Below are 19,283 nucleotides of genomic sequence, written 5' to 3'. Positions count from 1 at the left end.
GACTATTTTGCCCCAAGTGAGAACTATAATCAGAAGCAGAACCTGTCAAAATCTCTTAAACAACTATATTTTAATTCTAGAGATTCATAGTTTTTGAGATTTTTAGATTCAGCTGTTTGATCTTATTTTATGGGGGAGGTGGGTAGAAACTACAGAGGCCTGGGTTTGCCATTGAGGATCACTAACAGCAACAGGTGCATTGCACAGGCCATAAAAACCTCTCTGGTGAGAGGAGGCGTTATTGACATACCTCCACACCACTCACAAGCTACTTCTCCCTGCCCGCCGGGACACTACCCCGCCTTTTACACCTTTTTAGGGTCAGAACCTGATGCCCCAGCTGCCGGTTCCCATACTTATTGGGGTGCGGTCACGTGTGCCACTTTTGACCAGGAAAGGAGCACCGGCCAGCAGGGTCTTCTGGTAGTGGGAGCACTAACTCCGCACAGGCACCTCGCACCAGTGGAGACTGGTCTCTGCAGCCCCCAACTGTCTCTTCCCCCGACAGCGAGACCCCCTCGTCTCAAGGAGGTTCCTGCCCTCACGGCGTCATCGTTGTTTCTATTGCTGATTAATCGTTTCTTACAATAAGCTGAGGGGGACGTGAGAAGTCCTAACAAAGGCGGAACGATGACAGCTGTCGAAACCCAAATTACATACAGCAACTCTTACACGATCCAACATGAAGAGTCGTATATGACCCAAGAAGAGGACTGGGACAGGGACCTGCTGCTGGACCCTGCCTGGGAGAAGCAGCAGAGAAAGGTACGTTTGGATGTGGAGGCTCTGAGCAGCGGGCTGCGCTCGTATCGCCGTGCGTAATTACGCACAGATTTGCACCATTCCCTCATATCCACGTCAGTGAGTGGCTTCTTAAAATGCATTTTAGCACGTTAACATGCCAAAGTGGATTATTTTCGAAACCACTGACCTCACTCTAATTGCGTAAAGTCCGAAACAGCCCCAATATGAAACTGGGCATCTGAGCCTTTGCTGTCCTCGCACCTGGCACTTCAGTCGTGCTGGAAGCTGTGTGGGCAGATATTTTAGGCCGTGGAACTTCCTCAGTGTTGTCTTTCAGTTACCCCCGATTGCCTTGCAGACTGTCTAAATATAATACCACCCTCCCCAGTCTTTTCCCAGCATTTTAGTCTTAACTTGTAAAATACATAGAACTTTTAAAACAATATTAAGTCAACCGTGTTTCAGGTTGTTTTAAACACTCTGAATGCAGAGATTGAGGTGAAAAAGGGTGGTAGGAGAAAAGAAATATTAGCAGCTACTATTTTAGTCCTATAAGTAGGTCAGTATGCAGGCTAATTTAAATTAGCAATAGCCCACTCCACCTTTTATATATATATATATATATATATATATATATATGATGAATTTTTAATTAAGCACTTTAAAAGTACAAAAAAATTACATATGATTGATAAAATGTATTTTTAGCTGGATGAATACTGAATTTAGGACATTAAAAGTAGAAGAAACATAAAAAAAAATGATGGATAAAATGAAATTTGGGCCTCATCAGTGCCAGATTTAGCACTTTTAAAGTAGAAGAAGCATCAAAAAAAGACTGCTCAAATATTTTTTTTGCCCTGATAAATGCTGAATTTAGCACCCTAAAAGTACAAGAAAGCTATTTTTAAAAGGTCGTTAAAATAATTTGTGGCCTGGCATTGTTAGCCCTCCTGAGCTAGCTTGTGAAGGAGGACGGTGGGCCTTCAGGCCTGGAAGACGAACCGACAGGTGTTTTTAATGAGCTGCCGGAGCTAAAAGTCAACTGACAGAAGTGGCGTCTGCCGCGGCGAAACCGGGACAAAAACAACACCAGGAAAGGTCAATACAGTTTCCTCATTTATCTTTGACATGTTTACCTGATACACAAACTGCCCACGACAATGTTGTCAGTCGAGTTGGAAGATGGCTGCCTTGTCTGAGCTAATTACTCTAGCCCCTGTATACACTGCGTATATTCATGATTGTTAGCCATGTTTAGCTACATTGTATACATCTACATTGATAAATTAACATTTTTATATGTCTTTTAAAGGTTCTTCTTTGCTGCTGTAGCGAAAACGAATTGAGTTTGACAGCATAAAAATATAAGTTGCCACTTTGACGTAAACTAACAGATGGCAGTCAGAAGTAACATCAGATTACTTATGTTGTGTTTGAATAATAAAACAAGAAGTGTTAAACGGGAAAATATGTAAAAATAAACATTTAAATAGGAAAATGAACCTAATTCAACACATGGCTGGTACTAATGCATGTGCATTATGCTGTTTTCTCAGTTCGTTAGTTAGTTGTTTGTCTACAAAAGGCCAAAAAAAAATATGAAAATGACAATCTTTTTTTTCCCCCAAAACCAATGATAACTATCTCAAATGTCTTGTTTTGGCCACTATGCCAACATAATAAGTTTACAGTCAGAGAAGAGTTAAGAAACCAGTAGAAATTCAACTTTAAAAACCTGGAAGTTACTCAGTCTGATTGATCAATTATCAAAATGGTGTCTGATTACATAAGATGACAACTAATTGATTTATCATTGGAGCTCTAACATTAGACCAACAAGGAGGCAGGGGTCACTTCCGGCTGCCATCCGTGTTTAGCTGAACTACAGAGTCACAGGCGAAAGGAAAATGTTTATCCAGTAGCAGGTGTAATATTTTTAGGAGAGTATTTCAGGAATCTAGAAATGTCTTCTGATTACAGTAAGGGCTGTTCCAAGACTTGTAGGTTCTTCACATCTGGAGAAAAATTCATTCTTTGCTCGTATTCTCAAACTTCGTAATCAATGCACCTTCATGTTTTCCAGTTTACTACGATGTAAGTGTTGTTTATGCTGCCACAATCTAATTTGATTTTATTGTGTAATCAGGATTTTCCCTGCATAGAGGAATTTTTGTGCCCCCTTAAAAACAATTCTGAAAATCACCAGCCCTAATATGACAACATGGGAATAAACAAAATCTAAAAATATATAACAAATAGGCTTTGTTTTAGAGGAGTTATGGTTTCTCAGACACTTTAGATATTGTCTACGAAATGGTCAGAAATAACCAGAAAATGCATAGATTACTCAGATCTAAAGGCCAATTCTGAGACAGGCAAAACCCTGATCTATTCTAATGATGCTTATTTTTGGTGAAAAACAACACAGGAAAAGAAAAGAGCAGCATTTCAGTGGGCATATTCAAATGGCACCAGCTGCAGTGAATCTGCAGAATTGTTCTGTCAGTGCAAAATGTCGCCTACCTATAGAGCTAAAGCACAGTGACAGGCTGAGAGACCTCAACAGATGGTACCCGAGAGAGAGAGAGTTAGAGATGGCAAGGCTGGTAGATATACACCCCGGGTTGGTTTCACAGACCTACAAATAAACATCTTCCTAAAAATACATTTTAACTTGCTTGGCTCCGACTTCCCTCCCACCCCGTCTTCATTTCTTGCTTGCTTTTAAACCAGCGTCCGCTTTTCCAGTGACGTCGAACACTGTCTCTCGCTGCTATTCTTAAGATATCCATTGGCACACCTTGTTTTTCTTTCTTTTGTTAAGTGGTAGAGTTGCTCTTTTATTTTCTAAGTGTAAGCTGATCTAACAGGCCTTGAACAAGCATGCGCAGCCAAGAAAGCCTTTAGTCTTCACCCCTCCGCCTCCCAGGGGAGTAGGTCATGGTACTCCTTGCTCTTCTCGGCATGTAAAATCTAGCTTCAGGAGCTGATATCAGCCCATAAATATAGCCGGTGCATCATTTTGCGCTGTAATGAATATGAAAGGAAAGCCCTGCAGCACCTGTTGTCTCTTCTATCCTTGAAATTTCAGTGGAAAAAGCTGCTCACCACTTGATGTGTAGTAAAGTGTTTGTCAACACACGCACAGTGATGCCGAATCCGATACTGGACATTAGAAATAGTGCGTGCTGGGTTGTGTGTGTCCTGTCCATGTGCGCGCGTCTGAATTGTACATCCTGACATCAGCTTATATTTATCATGAAGCATCTCTTGTAGATTGCTAATGAAATGTTTTGTGGCTTAATTTGGACGGGGGAATTTAATTTAATAGGAGTTGGCAGAAATTGTGTTGGATATTGCATCTAGTGAAAGGTGTCGGGATGAGATCTGGCTGCGTTATGTCCTGGCAGTCTTCTTCACTGAAAGCAGCTGCAATCCTAGAAATAAGAGTTGTTGGGCTGATTCAAGAGCCGAGGCCAGCGGGCCAAGTTGAGGACAGAAGTAGCTGTTTTCCTGAACTCCCAAAGCTTATTGATGTCTGCCTCAGACAGATGTTGCAATGACTGCTTGAAGAGTTTTTACTTGAGCACATCTGCAAAAAGTAGCTGGTTAAAGATTAATGCTCACTGCAGAGGACTCCACCAACAGGACCATCTGTAATGCTGAATGCATTATTGTTTTTTAGAAAAAAGCAGTAGTGGTTGATGGATATCCTTGTGTACATCACATCATTTAATACCGTACATCCTTGTGTTGTAGTCTGGCTATTTCTTATGTTTGTACAATGCATTGAAATGATTAAACTAAATAGAAAATGTCAATACTCTAAAGAGTTTACCACAATGTTATCTTCTGTTTCACATTAAGAGTTCAGCTGTTAACTAAGTGAATGAGTAGCTGCCTAGTGAAGCTTATGCTGGCAGTAGCCTATAAATATCCCTTACATAGAGTTATCAGCAGCCTTACTGGCTCAGCTGACCTATTAGCAAATGGTGAATGCTTCATATATGCTGACACACATGCACAGACAGGAAAAAAAAAGTAGGCCCCTGGTGATGTTAAAGGATGCGTTTGTCCTAAAAATAATCAGCCAGTGTCTTTGCCTGTTGTGGTACATTGTTACATTATTGTTTAAATGCTAATAGGAGACACGTTCTAAATTAAGATTGTCAAAAATAATGCAGCATCACTTGACAATGATGTGTGATGATTATAAAAGAATTGATGAAGTAAGAGGTTCAGCTCATGTTTTCATGATCGCCCATTTCTTTTTAATAATAAGAAAAATAAATATGGTCATATGGAGGCAGATAATCTATTTTTGTATTCCGTTGTCACGCAGCAGCATTGAAATTGTATAATCATCTCCAGAATAGTGACATAATTGCACAAAGCGTAATTATGGACGTTTATTCCCGTGACTCACACTAATCCTGATTCATCCTATTTCAGTTAAAAATACACTTGTCTTGCCTATTTCTCCACAGTTTCAGACATTTTCTATATTAGATGTGGAATAAAATGTAGATTTTTTTTCTTTTCTGTTTTATTCTGTTGCTTTACACTTAATTCCATTCCATATGATGTAAAATGAATGAAGTGTCCAAAAGAGTGATCATCGTCACATTCAAGTGCGATAAAGTTCTAGTCAGTAATGTGATATTTATCCACTCACCCTAATGTAATGCCGCTCTGTGTGGGTGAGGAGAGATCTTAGGGTGCTGTGTAATTGAATCTGTTCTTGTCTAATCTCATTTTGCACTTAAACAACTCAGCTGGTAGTGTGACACCCAGACAGGGTCATTGATCTCATCTCATACCTGATGCTTTGAGACAATACTAAAACACTGGCGGTCACCAGGTTGTCCAGATTTGCATTAAATTTGCTGCGCAAGCACCTCTTCTGTTCTCTGGATAATGGAAGCATGGCTAGTCATTTTGCTTTCAAAATCAGTAATGTTTTCTACATTTCTAGTAATATTTGTAGCCCTACTTACAGAATCTACAGTTCAACAAATGCTTTCAGTGCTTTGGCAGCATGAGGGTCGTTGACCTTTTAATCCCCTTTGTCCTTATCTAAACTCTGAGTTACGCAGTTACACTGAAGAGACTGAAATCACATTACCACTAATCATGCATCTGCCATGTGTTTCCTCCACAGAAAAGAGAGGCTGTTGCATAATAATGTAGATAAGCTGCTTTTTCATCTGAAGTGACATGTGTTCATCCAGGTCGCTGGTATTTATGTTTTATTTAGAGGATGAAATTGCACGATTCTTATGCAAGCTGTAGAAAGAAATATTTCATTTGACTCTAGGACTGCTCAGACATCATCTCCTCCTTCTCTAAATTTGAACCATTACTGAAGAAATTGCAGAACTGATTTGTAATTCACCGCATTAGACTTGCTCCACTGATCTGTGCTCACTGTTTGGGCTTCAGTGCCCAATCCCAAAATGCAACAGGGAGAGGGGGCATCTTAGAATCCCTTCCCATGATTCACTTCGTCAGGGTCATGTGATCCCACTAAAGGAACAGTTACCCTGAACCTCGCAGCATATTTTCACTCACCAGATCAGTAGAGCACACGTCAAGGTCTTTTCGGAGTTAAAATAAGACCGCAAAACCTTTTTTTTTTTTTTTGACTGTTTTAAATATTTAGCATTTCTTAACAACAGCAACAACGTATAAATGTCTCTTTGGATATATTGATTAAGGCAAAAATAGAGGAAAACCGTATCATAGTCTACATAACAGTGTTTGCTGCTGGCCTTAAATTTGGCTTTTGCTTCACTTTTGTTCACTCTCAACAGTTTGTAGCTTTGGTTCAGTGATGAATAAGAATTTGAGTAGAACGCTGAAATTGCTGTGCAAACTAAATGGTGCTTTATGATGGGATTAATTAATGCAGTGCACTGTATCTGTTTTGTGAGTTATATGCAGAGAGTGTCTGTATGAGGGTTAAACGTAAGTGGAGAGGTGAGAGAGCCTGCTGTCAGATCAAATAGCAGTTTCTATTCCAGAAGCTGTGTCCATGTAGGGAGGCTTCTATAAACTGCTTTAGTGCAGGCAGGAGACCTAAGAGGCCGTAGCAAGGGCTGAGGAGTATATATGTGTGTGTGCACGCTACATGTTCTTTATAGTCATACACTGTATTTTATTGGCATACGAGTGTGTCTGTAGTGAGATTTCTGGGTGACTTCTTAGGAGAATTGTGGACACAGAAGTTTTTGCAGAATGTTGTAATGGCAAAAGCAGACACACGATACCGCCACCGTGTCAGAATCCACACGGTGAAAGTAGAAATGATGATTAATGGGCTGTGAGAGCAGCCTTCTTGATCTGATCAGAGCCATTCTGCGGCTCTGCAAATGGAATAAAAGCTCGGATTAGTCAGAGAGAATTGCCCGGTTGACAGTTGTGTTACTTCCATTTTAAGGTTTTGTCTGCAGTTGTGTGTAGAAAAAATAGCTGTTTTGTGTTGCCAAGCACCGAAAGTGTTCTTGAGTGGCAACCATGCCAGTTTTTGCTGTTGTTATTCTTCTTCAGGCTCAGTCCCGGTGTTGAAACTGAAAATGGAGACTTGTTTTCTGAGGAAGGAGAAAGCAACACGCTGCCAAGTGTGTGACCTCAGCAACAAATGTGACATAGAGGAGACACGGCCAAACAGCTACAAAATGTCACCTCACGCCCAAACAGTGTCTGGCTCAAATGCAGCGTTTATGCCAGTCAGTTTTCTGCTGTAATGAGATGATCTATACACTCAGCCTGTCTTTATGAAAAGTGAACTGAGCTCATAATGCTCGGTCTGAATGCTGGCTGCATGCAGCAGATATTTATAGGTCGCTGGTAGCAGAAGTTACAGTCGTCAGTTTGAAGTCTGCTGAGATTATGGGTCTCTGATAATTGGGCTGAGGTCATGAAGATATCATTATGTGCTTTATAATGGCTTAAAAAGCTATAGTCACATACTGCTCTGAACTGTAGCTATATGTATTTTACTTATCTGTATATTCTATTAGGATTTTGTACGCTCTTTTAACAGCAAGACATCATCATAGTCTGGGTGGTGTGATGCAGACTGAAAGGTGTTTATTAGCTGCTGCATCAGGTTTGCTTTAGGTGTTAGCAGCTTTGTGCTCGCAGCTCTCAGTCAGCGCTACGCTAGGACTTCCTGAATGACGAAGCACGCAGCGGCTGTCACATGTGGTCACTCTGGAGCCATTTCAAAATTCACAAATAACAAAATGAAACTCGAGTTGTCAGATCATCTGACTGGCGCATTAAATAACTTTTTTTGTGGTTCTCTAATGGAAGCTAAAGTAGAATCACAAGGTCATCTGTGACTCGCTCTTTTGGCCAAATGAATGCTGGGAAATGTGGCTGGGTTGCATGACAGCATTAGATCAGTTTCAAGGTTTCTGTTGAGGTGGAATTAGCTGACCCTAGATTTGCCTGGACAGTTTTGCCTCTTATTTCAGAGAAAGAACTTGCCCACTGAAATTAGACACAGCCCTCCTCCTCCTCCTACCCCCAACCCGTCCTCAGTCTCAGGGCAGCCGCGCCGTCATAAATCCTCCACAACCACTTACGCCAATTCATCTCCCTCGTCGTCAGTCTCCGAATCCAGAGCTCATTAAATGACAAAAGACTCGACATGCTGCTGCTGCCAACCATGAACCTGTACACTCACCTTTATTCTCCGCCATCAATCACGCAGTCAGTCGATTCGTCTGTTGACTCGTGTAACAAGAAAGAGGGTGAAAGGAGCATCGGAGTGAACAGTGAAAGATAAGAATGCCGTGTGTGGGATTGTGTGTGTGCAGTGCAAGCAGAAACTGAGGGTTATTACCCCCACTACGACTGACAATTTGAAATCACTGTGCCATGAAAAATAACTTTTGACCTTGTTGGATAGTTTTCCAAGTCATTAAACTTAGCAATGTACCAAAAGTGACAGAAATAGCACCAGCTACCATGAAGGTAGAATAAAACCGCGCGGTTATAGGGATGGTGACATCAGTTTATTGACTGTTTGTTATTGGTGGGATTGACATGAAATTTTGAACAGAAATTCTTAGTGGCCAGGGGACTAATAAGTCCTGACTTGTCTCTTGTTTTACTATGAGCCGATATTGGATGGATTGTCATAAAAGTAGGAACAGACGGAATGAGTTTTAATACCTTTGTTGTCCTCTAACTACAGTACCAACATCAGTTTATGCAAACCAAATGACATTTCCAAAATACTGAGTCAAATTTAGGTTAGACTGCCAGCACAGACAGATAAGATAATGAACATGTTAAAGATCATAACATATTAGCATGTTACTCTAAGCATCGCCGTGCCGAAGTACAAAGTTGCTTTATGATGCACAATGTGGCTTGCATAAGAAACGCAATCACAAATATATGATTATCTCTCCCATCATGTGCAACTGCAGTCTCTGTAATCCATCTACGCTAGCAGACAGTACTAATCATCTGCCCCCGCATTGGACTGCTTTGACACTGCCAGAGAGCTGAAATGACGTCAAGCACGGGGAACAAAATGCCATGCTTTAATTAATTGTGCTACTAAAATAGTTTCTTCTAAATATTTGCTTCCAATCTCCTGTCCTTTGCTTTCATTTTACTTCTTACATTGTTACACCAAATTGAAAGATGTCCATGTGCATTTTGTTTCCTGTCAGGATGTCGGTGACCTCTGAAAACTGAACACTTGTAGACACAGAGACACTGCTGTAGGGACACATTGTCCGGTTTTGGCTGGCACTTGTGGCTGGCATCATCATTCTGGTGGCACAGCGACCTGGAAGCATGTAGCAGTGGAACACAATGTAAGGCAGCATTATGGAGCTGAGCAGGACGCAATGTGTCCTCCTACTGAGTCGAAGCAATTCATATGACGACAGCACAGATGGTTGTGGCATAGCAAGTGATGGACTCAACCAGGTTAGCTGTCTGCTCCCTTGTGTTGTTCATACATGGGCAGACAATAAATGAGCACTTGATTTGGCTGAGACTGCCTCATGCTACCTGTGTTTCCATGTGACACAGTTCTCTTCCTCGCGTTAAAATGCTGCAGGTGATGCTGTTTCCACACAGGTTGTCTGATGTGTAAACACAGCTGGTGCGTTGTGAGTATAGCTTTCAGCATTATGTTCTGTTCATACAGAACTCATCCTTAAATCTTTAAAATATTAGCATTGTACTCAGTGTGTTTGTGGGTGGAGAACAGTTGTCTTTCATCACCTGCTCCACCTGTTCTCTGAGCAGCTCAAATCCCCCGTGCCCACAGTGTATCTCACTGGCATCTGGCACAGCGCTGACACACACATACACACACATTTTGATTGCAAGAGGTGTCCTAGGCCTTTTATCCTCTAAACACAGACATAAATCCATGGGTTTGGACTCGGGCCTCGCGTTGGAGGCCAGTGGTAGCCTCGTTGTCAGCAGGGTCTCCGGGTATTAGGCCGTTAATCCTTCATAGAGAAGAAGTGGAAAGCAGGGCTGATTTACTTACAGTTCCATAATATTCACCAAGATTATTTTTCATCTGATTTTCGGTGTTGATTCAGCTGAATGTACACTTATCTGACACTCATTAAGGAGAAATGAGATTGTTCTGTCTGCTTGTCTCTTACCTTGCAATATCCCTTCCTAAGATTACCAGATAATTTACATGGAAAGTCTTTGCCTCAAGTTAACCCCCCAAAAATATCTTGTTTGTCAATGTTATCTAATATATTTCAGTTTATGACCCCCTTTGTTAACAGCTTTTTGTTTCTTTTTGCATCATGATGATGAAGAATACCTTTTCACTATTTGTATTATATTCGTCTAGATTTGTCTTCTGCCATTTTTTTTCTCTTTACAGACACTTGTGAATTACATTTGTAGTTTTTATTCTGCAAACCATCTTTTTTAAAAATGAGACAAAAGTCAGTTTAAAAAAAAAAATTGATTAATCTAAGCAAATAAGCCAGGAGGTTTACCCTGTGACTGTTTAAGTCAAAGCAGCAAATAGTTTCAATCCGTTGAGAAAACCACTGTAGACCCAAAATGGAAAAAGTAGTGAGTATAAAGAAACAAAGATTAAAATCACAAAGTCTAAATCTAGAAAAGGAGAGGAAGTTTGTCAGAAGTTGTATCCATAGTTGTTTAGCCGTTAAGGGGGGATTATAGGTGAGTCGGTGGGGCGGGAGAGTTCAGTTTGTCTATTAGGAGTATTTGTATTTGGGGGTAAACACTCAGCTCTTACGTCATTGCCCCAAATCTTCTGAGTGACACCCAAGTTCAGGGCTGCGTCTCTTTTGGAGGGGGTGGGGGGTATTTAAAGCCCACAAGGGAAAGATTTGGAGTAGCTGGGGGTAGAGGGTGGGAGGTGCAAAGGGGGGAGCTGGTGGTGGCACCTGTTATGTGGTGTAACTCTCCCCTTCCCTCCACTGTAGCCATGTCACTTTATCACCTGTCAAAAGTCAGTGAAGGATCTTGGGGCAATTGTTGTTTACAGGAGACCCCTGAGGCAAGAAAGTGAGGTCAGATGAATTCTTTTGTTGCCTCTTCACAGGCCGTGTTTTGCCACAAAAATCTTTAACTGTTGTGTGGTTTGTAGACCTCAGTGCTTTTTTTGGTGTTGATCGAGATGCGTCTGTGGCATTGAGTATCAAAGATGGCGTCACGTTATATTGTTTACTTATTCTTTAATATTGTAGAACTTGACTGTCCTTGTAGAATTCCTCATTCCTGATTATTTTAGTTTTTTGACAATATTAACACAGGAGAGTCTTTTAATTTTGTAACAGAATTTTTGGAAAATTGTGTCTCTAGACTCAAAAAAACTGTGAAAAGCAAGCATCAAGAGTGCTAAAAAAACATACAATAAATGGTGTAGTAGTGTACTGTCCAAAAATGTAACAAACTGTGAAAATATGGGCAAATATCTGAAAAATAATGTTAATCGAATTAAAATACAGTAACACAATAATCTACAGTTGCAAATAGTAAAAGAACAAATATCTGTTTTTAAAATACTGCTTTTAGATTTTTTTTAAGTCAACATGAAAATAGTACTGCTTTCTGTGATTTTTCTAGATATCTGTAATTTAATAAAATGAGGAAATCTGAAAAATAACAGGAAAAATGTATTTAAGATTTTTTAAATCCTTAATCTACAGGGGTTTTTTTTTTTCAAATCAAGGCAAACATCTGTAAAATAAGGTTTTGCTACTTTAAATACAGTAAAAATTGTGTGTTTTACATTTAAATGTTGTAAATACACAAGTGATCATTTATAAAAATACTGATTTTTGATGTAGACGTTAATATTTAGTGTTTTTGGCTATAGGCCTTTTTAAATGTGCTATATAAATAAATCTGGCATTGACGTTTACAGTTTTGGCGCCGTTTTTTTACAGTTACCATATACATTTAACTTAAAAAGTAATCTTACAATTTAACATGTGTAATCTGCAAAATAACAGTAAAAAGCACCTTTCTGATTCTCATAGATAGTCCAGCTTGAGTTGTCGTTTTTACCAAAAAGTCACATCCACAGCAAATGGCCATGCTTTCAAAAGTGCTTTTTTTTTTTTATTGACACTTGCCCTGAGATGAGAAGCGGTGATGGGAGTGTTGTTTGTCCACTCAGAGCTGATGTAGCTCAAGGGCGACTGTTCGAATCTGTCACAAGTGTTATGGTTGAGGACTTGCATAAGTGCTGTCGCAGTGTTCTCCACAGTTTTTGTGTGTGCAAAAGTCGAAAAATATCACCATGTCAGTAGTTCTGGAGTCTTTTATTAATGTAATGCAATTATTAATATTTGCTATTTGTTTGGATATTGCTGATTCCCTACTTTGTAGAAGTCTCATGTCGATAATGTGATTTTTTTTTTTTTTTTTTTTTTTTGTGTGTGTGTGTTTTGAGTTTGCTGATGTGGGGAGCACAGTTCTGACAGATGAGCAAATTATGTTCTGTCCCTCCACTTGGGTATGTGGTAAAAGATGAACAGAGCCCATCTAATTTGATGCTCTGTCAGTCAGTGCTGGTCAATTACAGCAGATTTTACCATGGTAGTGTCACATAATTGTGTTTATAGTTAGTTTGCAGCTTCTTTTTAGAAAGAGATTTTTAAGTTTTATTCTGTAGCACAATTGCTTTGAGTGCGACTATAAACAATGTAAACCATGCTGAATGAGAGAAGGAAAATGAAAAACACCAGTGAGATTCTAAAATCTTTTAGGAATCCTGATTTTGCATAGACGTAAGTCTTTGTTGCTTTAAAATCCAGTAACAGAGATGAGCAGGAGCAACACAGCGGAGCAAGAACTGTTGTGCTTTGTGTCTGTTTTTAATAACCGCTGACTTGTGGTCTGTTGACATTGGGTGCATCTTTCCTTCTCAGTGCAAACACTTGATCTGGTGGTGGTCCAAAATTAATGTGACGATTATTACACATGTGGCTGAAGACTTTTTCTCTGAAGGATAGCCTGGATATTGTGGGAGGTTTGTGTGGTTAATATGCATTATTTATACTTCACTGCAGTTTTTTTTTCAGATCCTAACTTCACAATAACGACATGATCATTGTAATTATTCCAGTTTATATTGATATCTTTGAAAACAGTTTACGTTGTGATCTTACTCAGTCCAGGTTGGAATCCGTGAGTCCTTGTGCATCACAAACGTAGCGACCTTATAAACAGAAGAACACCGTGTTTTTATGTGCAGCTGTTGTTGTGTATGCTGCATGTGAGTGGGCTGTGATCAGTTTATGTGGCATGTGTGGCTGTGTGCGTGAAAGACTGCAGGACATGACTGCTGAACAGGTGTATGGCAAAGGTAGCTGTAGTGAACAGGTGTGAACGGAGTCCGCAATGTCAAACTTGCAGGCAGACTTTTTTTACGCTGGCAGTTAGATGGAAATACTTTTTGTTTTATTACTATAAGACATGTGTACTGTATACAGATTTTCTGCATGCTAATTTAAGATATGCATTATTTATAATACAGGAGATCCTATAATAATGATTAAAAGGTCAGAGACCACATTTTGTCGCTGATATTTTTATTCTTTCTTAAGCACTTTCTGACAATGAATAATGATGGATTCATTGTAAAGCGCATTGGGTGTCTTGAAAAGCGCTATATAAATGTAACCATTATTATTATTATTATTATTAATGCAGATATTCATTCAGAAAATGCAATGTGTTGTTGTTGCTCATTTTTAATAATGCAGCATGTTTATTGTGGTAGATAGTCATAAAAGACTGACTTTATGGACAAAAGAGCCAAAACAGTGGGTAGAGTAGAAGAGAATGAAACAGAATACCCCTGCATGCATTTTAACCACTACATCAGGACTTTTATTTAAACTAACTAGACATGAAAGAATGAGGTTATGGTCTTAATGTTCGAAACTGCAATAAAAATGTTCTGTCGTAGTCCATCATAGCGATGCAAAATGATTCTCAGAATAACATTGACTTCATAAAATGAATTACCATAGATTTTTTAACTGCATTTCTGCCTCAAGTGCTCCCAATCACCCCTTTTCTAAAGCTCTGCTGATTGTTTTCTAATTGTTTCCTGCATCACAAGCCTCATAGATTTTCATTCTACAGTAGCTTTCTGTCAGCGGATAAAATCTTAAAACACTTAGCATAAAACTACACAGATTATGGATAGCTGTAAATGGAAAAGTGCGTTCTGCAAGCCAAGTCAGTATGCACATGTTTATTCCAGACAAACACTCCACCAACATATTTCTCTAATTAAATCAGCCGGGTCTGATTGAAGGTGCTAATTAGTGGAATCAGCTGCTGTAGACGTCTGTAATTAAATCTACACACTCCAAGGAAAAACACCGGACACCAGTGAGGTGTAAATTAAGACTGTCCTGCAGGTTTATGTAATTATCCATGTCATTAGCAGGAGTCTACAGTTTCAGGTTTTGTTCCTTTTGTCTAAGGACAGTCTGAGGCAGAGAAAAGGAGCTCAGAACGTGTAAAGAGCACTGTGGACTCATCGGTCAGTCTCAGCTGACGGCTAACAACAGGGCAGTGTGTGTGAGATTTATGTCAGAGGTAATCACAGTATGATCCTAGTCTATGGCTCCCATGTCAGGTTGCACTGACTTATAATGAAAGATTTATTTGAAATTTACCCTTTACTGCCGATTTGCTATTAGCAAACCTTATTGCCATATTTGTTATTATTGCAAAAGTAGCATTAGCCATGCTAATCCAAAACATTTTTACTCAAGTTCATTGAATATCTATTTGTGACCTGCTAGCTATCTGGCAGGTCACAAATAAAAATTGGTTGGTTGTTAGGCTGTTGCAGTTGGTCAGTATAATGAGTAGCATCGAAAAAAAAGTCGATCAATATTTTAAAGGGATGGGTAGCGTTAAGTTTTTCTTAAACTGCTTAAATTCATTCCTTACAACTTTTCTTCTGCATCAGTTAGGGCTGGGCGATATGGCCAAGAAATAAAATCTCGATTATTTATTTATTTACCTATTTAGTCATCCTGGACGATTACGATTTTAATTGATTTTTGTTGTTTCTTTGCGGTCTGTTTGCTATGGCTAGTGCTAGCCATGCCGCACTCTCGTAGCACTCTTCCCATTCTTTAGGATGCCTTTGCCGGAGGTGCTGAAAGAGGTTAGTTGTGCTGTTACTCTTCATTTTCACAGTACTTTTGCAAACCTTGCATATGACTGTAGTTTGCTCTGTGTCAGTCTTGTCAAAGCTGAACCACTTCCATATAATCGATGTAACATGAGGCCCTTTTCTCGCGACCAACTCGTCGTCTGCTGTTCTGTCCGCCGTGACGGGGCTGTGAGTGTTTTGGCGGAAGGAGATGAGAGGCGGAAGCAAACACCAGTGCACAAGTCGTGAAAGGCAGAAGAAGAATCTGTATTGTTATATATTTAAGCTCGCCTCGATTTTACGATTTGGCAAATTTTCAAATCGTCAGGTTTTAAAAAGGTGAATTAATTGAATTAATTCGATTTATCACCCAGCCCTAGCATCAGTATGTAACTGCTGCCGGCTGCAGTCCGTGCTACAGTCTGCAGCAGAATCCGACTTTATTCAGTGTGAAAGTTTCCACAGTCTCGAAGCTTTGGAACTATGGGGGTAACTCACATTGTCACAAAACATAAAGTCCTTGTCCTTGTAGCTGTTAAAGCGCTAAAGGTGTTTGCCTCTTACCTTAGAATTTCCATAGAGTGTTTGGAAAAATCTTTAGGCTAGAATCTGGGCTCTAAAATCTTGTTATAAATACCAATTGTGTAGGTTAATTGGTAAAATATTTCAATGCTGTTCTCTAAAAATGATCACAAATGCCGTCCGTAATGTTAGACATCACTGACTGTACATGGAAAACAAAGCAGGTTATGAGTGTATGAGAGATATTTTATAAGAACAACGGATCTACCGTTATTAATATGCATTCCAATTTTACCAAATTACTAATGTTAGTAATGTTAATAACAGTTGTGTTATTTACACTTTGACACGTTTCTTTGCACTGTCTTAGATATGACAAATTATTTCAAGCTAGAAATAAACAATATATGCAATTTCCTATGCAAAAAAATTACATGACGAACATTTTAAAGTCTGCGGTGTTTCATTTCACTTGTTTAACTGAGTTTATGTTTTACAACACTTGGATATTTTCTTGTCGGTGCTGAAGGATGGAAAGTTCCTGAAAGCAGGCAAATGGGAAATGTTAAGTTTAGATATTCAATAAGTTAGCTTATAAAATGTATATTGCTCTTGGCTTCCCCTCTGAGGCCGGTAGTGGCAGCTCCAGGCAGCGCTGTGTTTGCGTCAGCTCTATGATGGACAGTCGAGCTAGCCGACATTATTAAGAGCTCCAAGCCTGTTCAGATGTGAGGAAGAGTGCATGTGTGATTGTAGGAACATGTGTGTGTATATGCATGTCAGCTGTATTGAGGGTCAGCAGCCCTGATTCCCCTTAGAGGGGGGCGGGGGCGTAGTTATGACAGGCATTCAGCTGGGCTACCGTGACCTCATTTTACAAGAAGGACCTGTAAAAAGGCTCCAGCCGAGCTGAGCCGAGCCAGACCGACAGGTGTGGACGGACAGTGTAGAGGAGGGAGGGGGTGAGGCCAGGATGGAGTGTGACTTCATGCCGGTGGACTCTGTAGACGACCACAGGCTTTACAATAAACCCAGCGGATGAGATAATAAAGCATTACAGATGCAGTAGAATAGAAATAAGACCTTTAATGTCAAAGGTATGGCAGTTAATTGTTTTTTTTTATTGTACTCTGCTGATAAGTGTTTTGAATTTAATGAATCTGGGATTAAGGTTAAGTGAATCCTTGATTTCAATTAGTACCACTTTAGTTTCCAACAGCTCTCCTTTGATGTAGGCCAGATGTCACCCCTCTCATCTTTCTCACACTTTCTCGAGTTATTATTTTATATTTCCTCATATTCTTAAATCCATTCCTTCCTTCCCATCGTCGTCTTCTCCTCTCTCTCTTTCTCAGTCTTGGACTCTTACAGTTCGCTTCAGGAATCCTGCCTTCTCAGCTGTCCACTGGTGTCCCATGGCAACCCAATTTAGCCTCCACTGCCTCCTCCTCCTCCTTGTCCTGCACCCTCCCTCCACTTTTCAACCGTTTCTCCCCCTCTTCTACCTAATTTAGCCCCCGCTCTCACCCCCTCCTTCCAGCTCCTTCAGCTCTCTACCTCCTCCTTCTTCCTTCACATGCCTCCTTGCCTCCTCCGGTTTGGCTTGGTGGCCGGTGTGTGCTGGATTAGGAGTCTGTCTAAATTTGGTCATGCATGGCAAAGGAGACAAACACCTGCTGGGACCCTGGCTGGTTGGACAAGCGGCCTCTTCTCCCCTCCAGACCCTTACATCAAATTACACCAGGGCCTGGGCATTCCTCTCACTCCTCTCACTTCTCCACTTTGCTGCTGCTTTGTCTCTTTCTCTTTGACCTTCAAAATCTGAAATTCACTTTGAATTGAATAATGTTTTACAGGCATGACAGTGTAGTTTCTGTCCAGATGTTGTTGAAATATGAGCAAAAGGAAATATAAATTCCATGAAATTACTGCCAGCTGTAAAACTTTTTCACGTTGTGCTAATGTAAATATAGCACTGGTGCAATAAAAATATTTCATTCTAAGTCAGAAGTGTTATTCCCAAATATACTTATACATTAAAATGTAGTTTTGTATATGATGCACGACATTCCAGTTGCAGTTTTGTGCAACAAAAGAATCCCATCTAATGTTTAAGCTGGTCTAAGTTTCTAACTTATATGCATTGAGGTGGGTAAATCTAAAATGCATCATCCTACTATATCAATAATCTTACAAAATCATAAATTGTTGCTTTTATAAAAGCCTTAATCTGCAAGATGACTACTGCTGTCAAACAAATGTGCCCCTCTAAAATGTGAAGTGCATTTGAATTAAAAGTAGCATAAAATAGAAGCACTTATGCAAAGCACAAATGCCTGTTAATTGTTCTTACTTACAGCACTTTCGCTGTGGCTCACTGGCCTTTAAATGTTGTGCAGAAGAGGGCAAGTCAGGGTTACATAATCAGAAGAGCAACCACAACTCCCCTGTAACTCATCACAGAAATGCTCTGTGGCTTCCCACTGAATAATGCCAAATTAGTTAACAAATGTATTACTGACTTCGTTTAATAATTATTTACCCAAAAAGGAAAAAAGTTTCCCTCAGCAACACGTACAATAGAAATTGATGTAAGATTTTCAGAAGTGGAAATTCACAATGTCAACAATGTGAAATGCAACATTTATATGTATTTACTGTTCTATAAAATACATTTTACATGGTCATAGGGGCACCAAAAGAGAGAAAAGATAAGAAAATTGCTCAGCCTCCTTTAGTTATGTTAATGACAGTTTCTACCAACTGCAAGTCTTCCCGAGGCAAATGAGAGAAAATCTGTGTGAAACAAGCCAGGTTACACAACAATAATTATCGCTTTCATCTGTCGTTTTATTTAACCATTTATCTATAAAACCTCAGAAAGCAGTAAATATATTCAGTATACATTTACAGACGACAGAGCTGAGAAATGAGAACAAGGCAATTTTGACATAAGCACTGTCTCTGTATTTCTTTTTTTTAACTGATTGTGCTTTCTTATGCTCATCAGATGTGCTTTTAGGTCAGAATATGAAAACAACAGAGATGCCACAAAGATGAAACGCTGTATTACATTGCTCAGAGCATTTAAACAATTCCAAAGTATTGCTTTACTGACTTGCTGTCAGGTTTACTTGTCAAAAATGATTTGATACAGACTAAGTTTCATACCATCAACCAGCCGTTTACTTTCGGTCTCCATGTTTGGGGATGTGTGACGTCAAAAGCAAGTCGTGTACCAGAATTTTCACCAACTTTCTGAGTTGTTGTTCTGACTTGAGTGGGCGTTCATGTGAATTTTCACAGCGGGGAGCTTCTATTTCTTATTATTCTGACACCACATAAATTGACC

General features: G+C 39.7%; 1 protein-coding gene across 2 annotated transcripts in view; it reads left to right on the top strand.

Annotated features, from left to right (window-relative positions):
• actn3b (actinin alpha 3b) overlaps positions 1 to 19,283 on the top strand; it is a 43,576-nt gene that overhangs the window by 3,931 nt on the left and 20,362 nt on the right. Inside the window, exon 1 of one of the 2 annotated variants that reach the window (XM_022202200.2) lies at positions 377 to 765. The exons of the other annotated variant lie outside the window; for it this stretch is intronic. Within the exon in view, the coding sequence (XP_022057892.2) occupies positions 631 to 765 (135 nt within the window). The 5' untranslated portion in view covers positions 377 to 630. Of the gene's footprint in view, positions 1 to 376; positions 766 to 19,283 lie in introns of those variants that run through there. 2 annotated transcript variants of the gene reach the window in all.

This window comes from Acanthochromis polyacanthus, chromosome 23 (assembly GCF_021347895.1).
Source record: "Acanthochromis polyacanthus isolate Apoly-LR-REF ecotype Palm Island chromosome 23, KAUST_Apoly_ChrSc, whole genome shotgun sequence".
Lineage (NCBI taxonomy): Eukaryota > Metazoa > Chordata > Actinopteri > Pomacentridae > Acanthochromis > Acanthochromis polyacanthus.
This window is presented reverse-complemented; position numbering and strand designations above follow the sequence as displayed.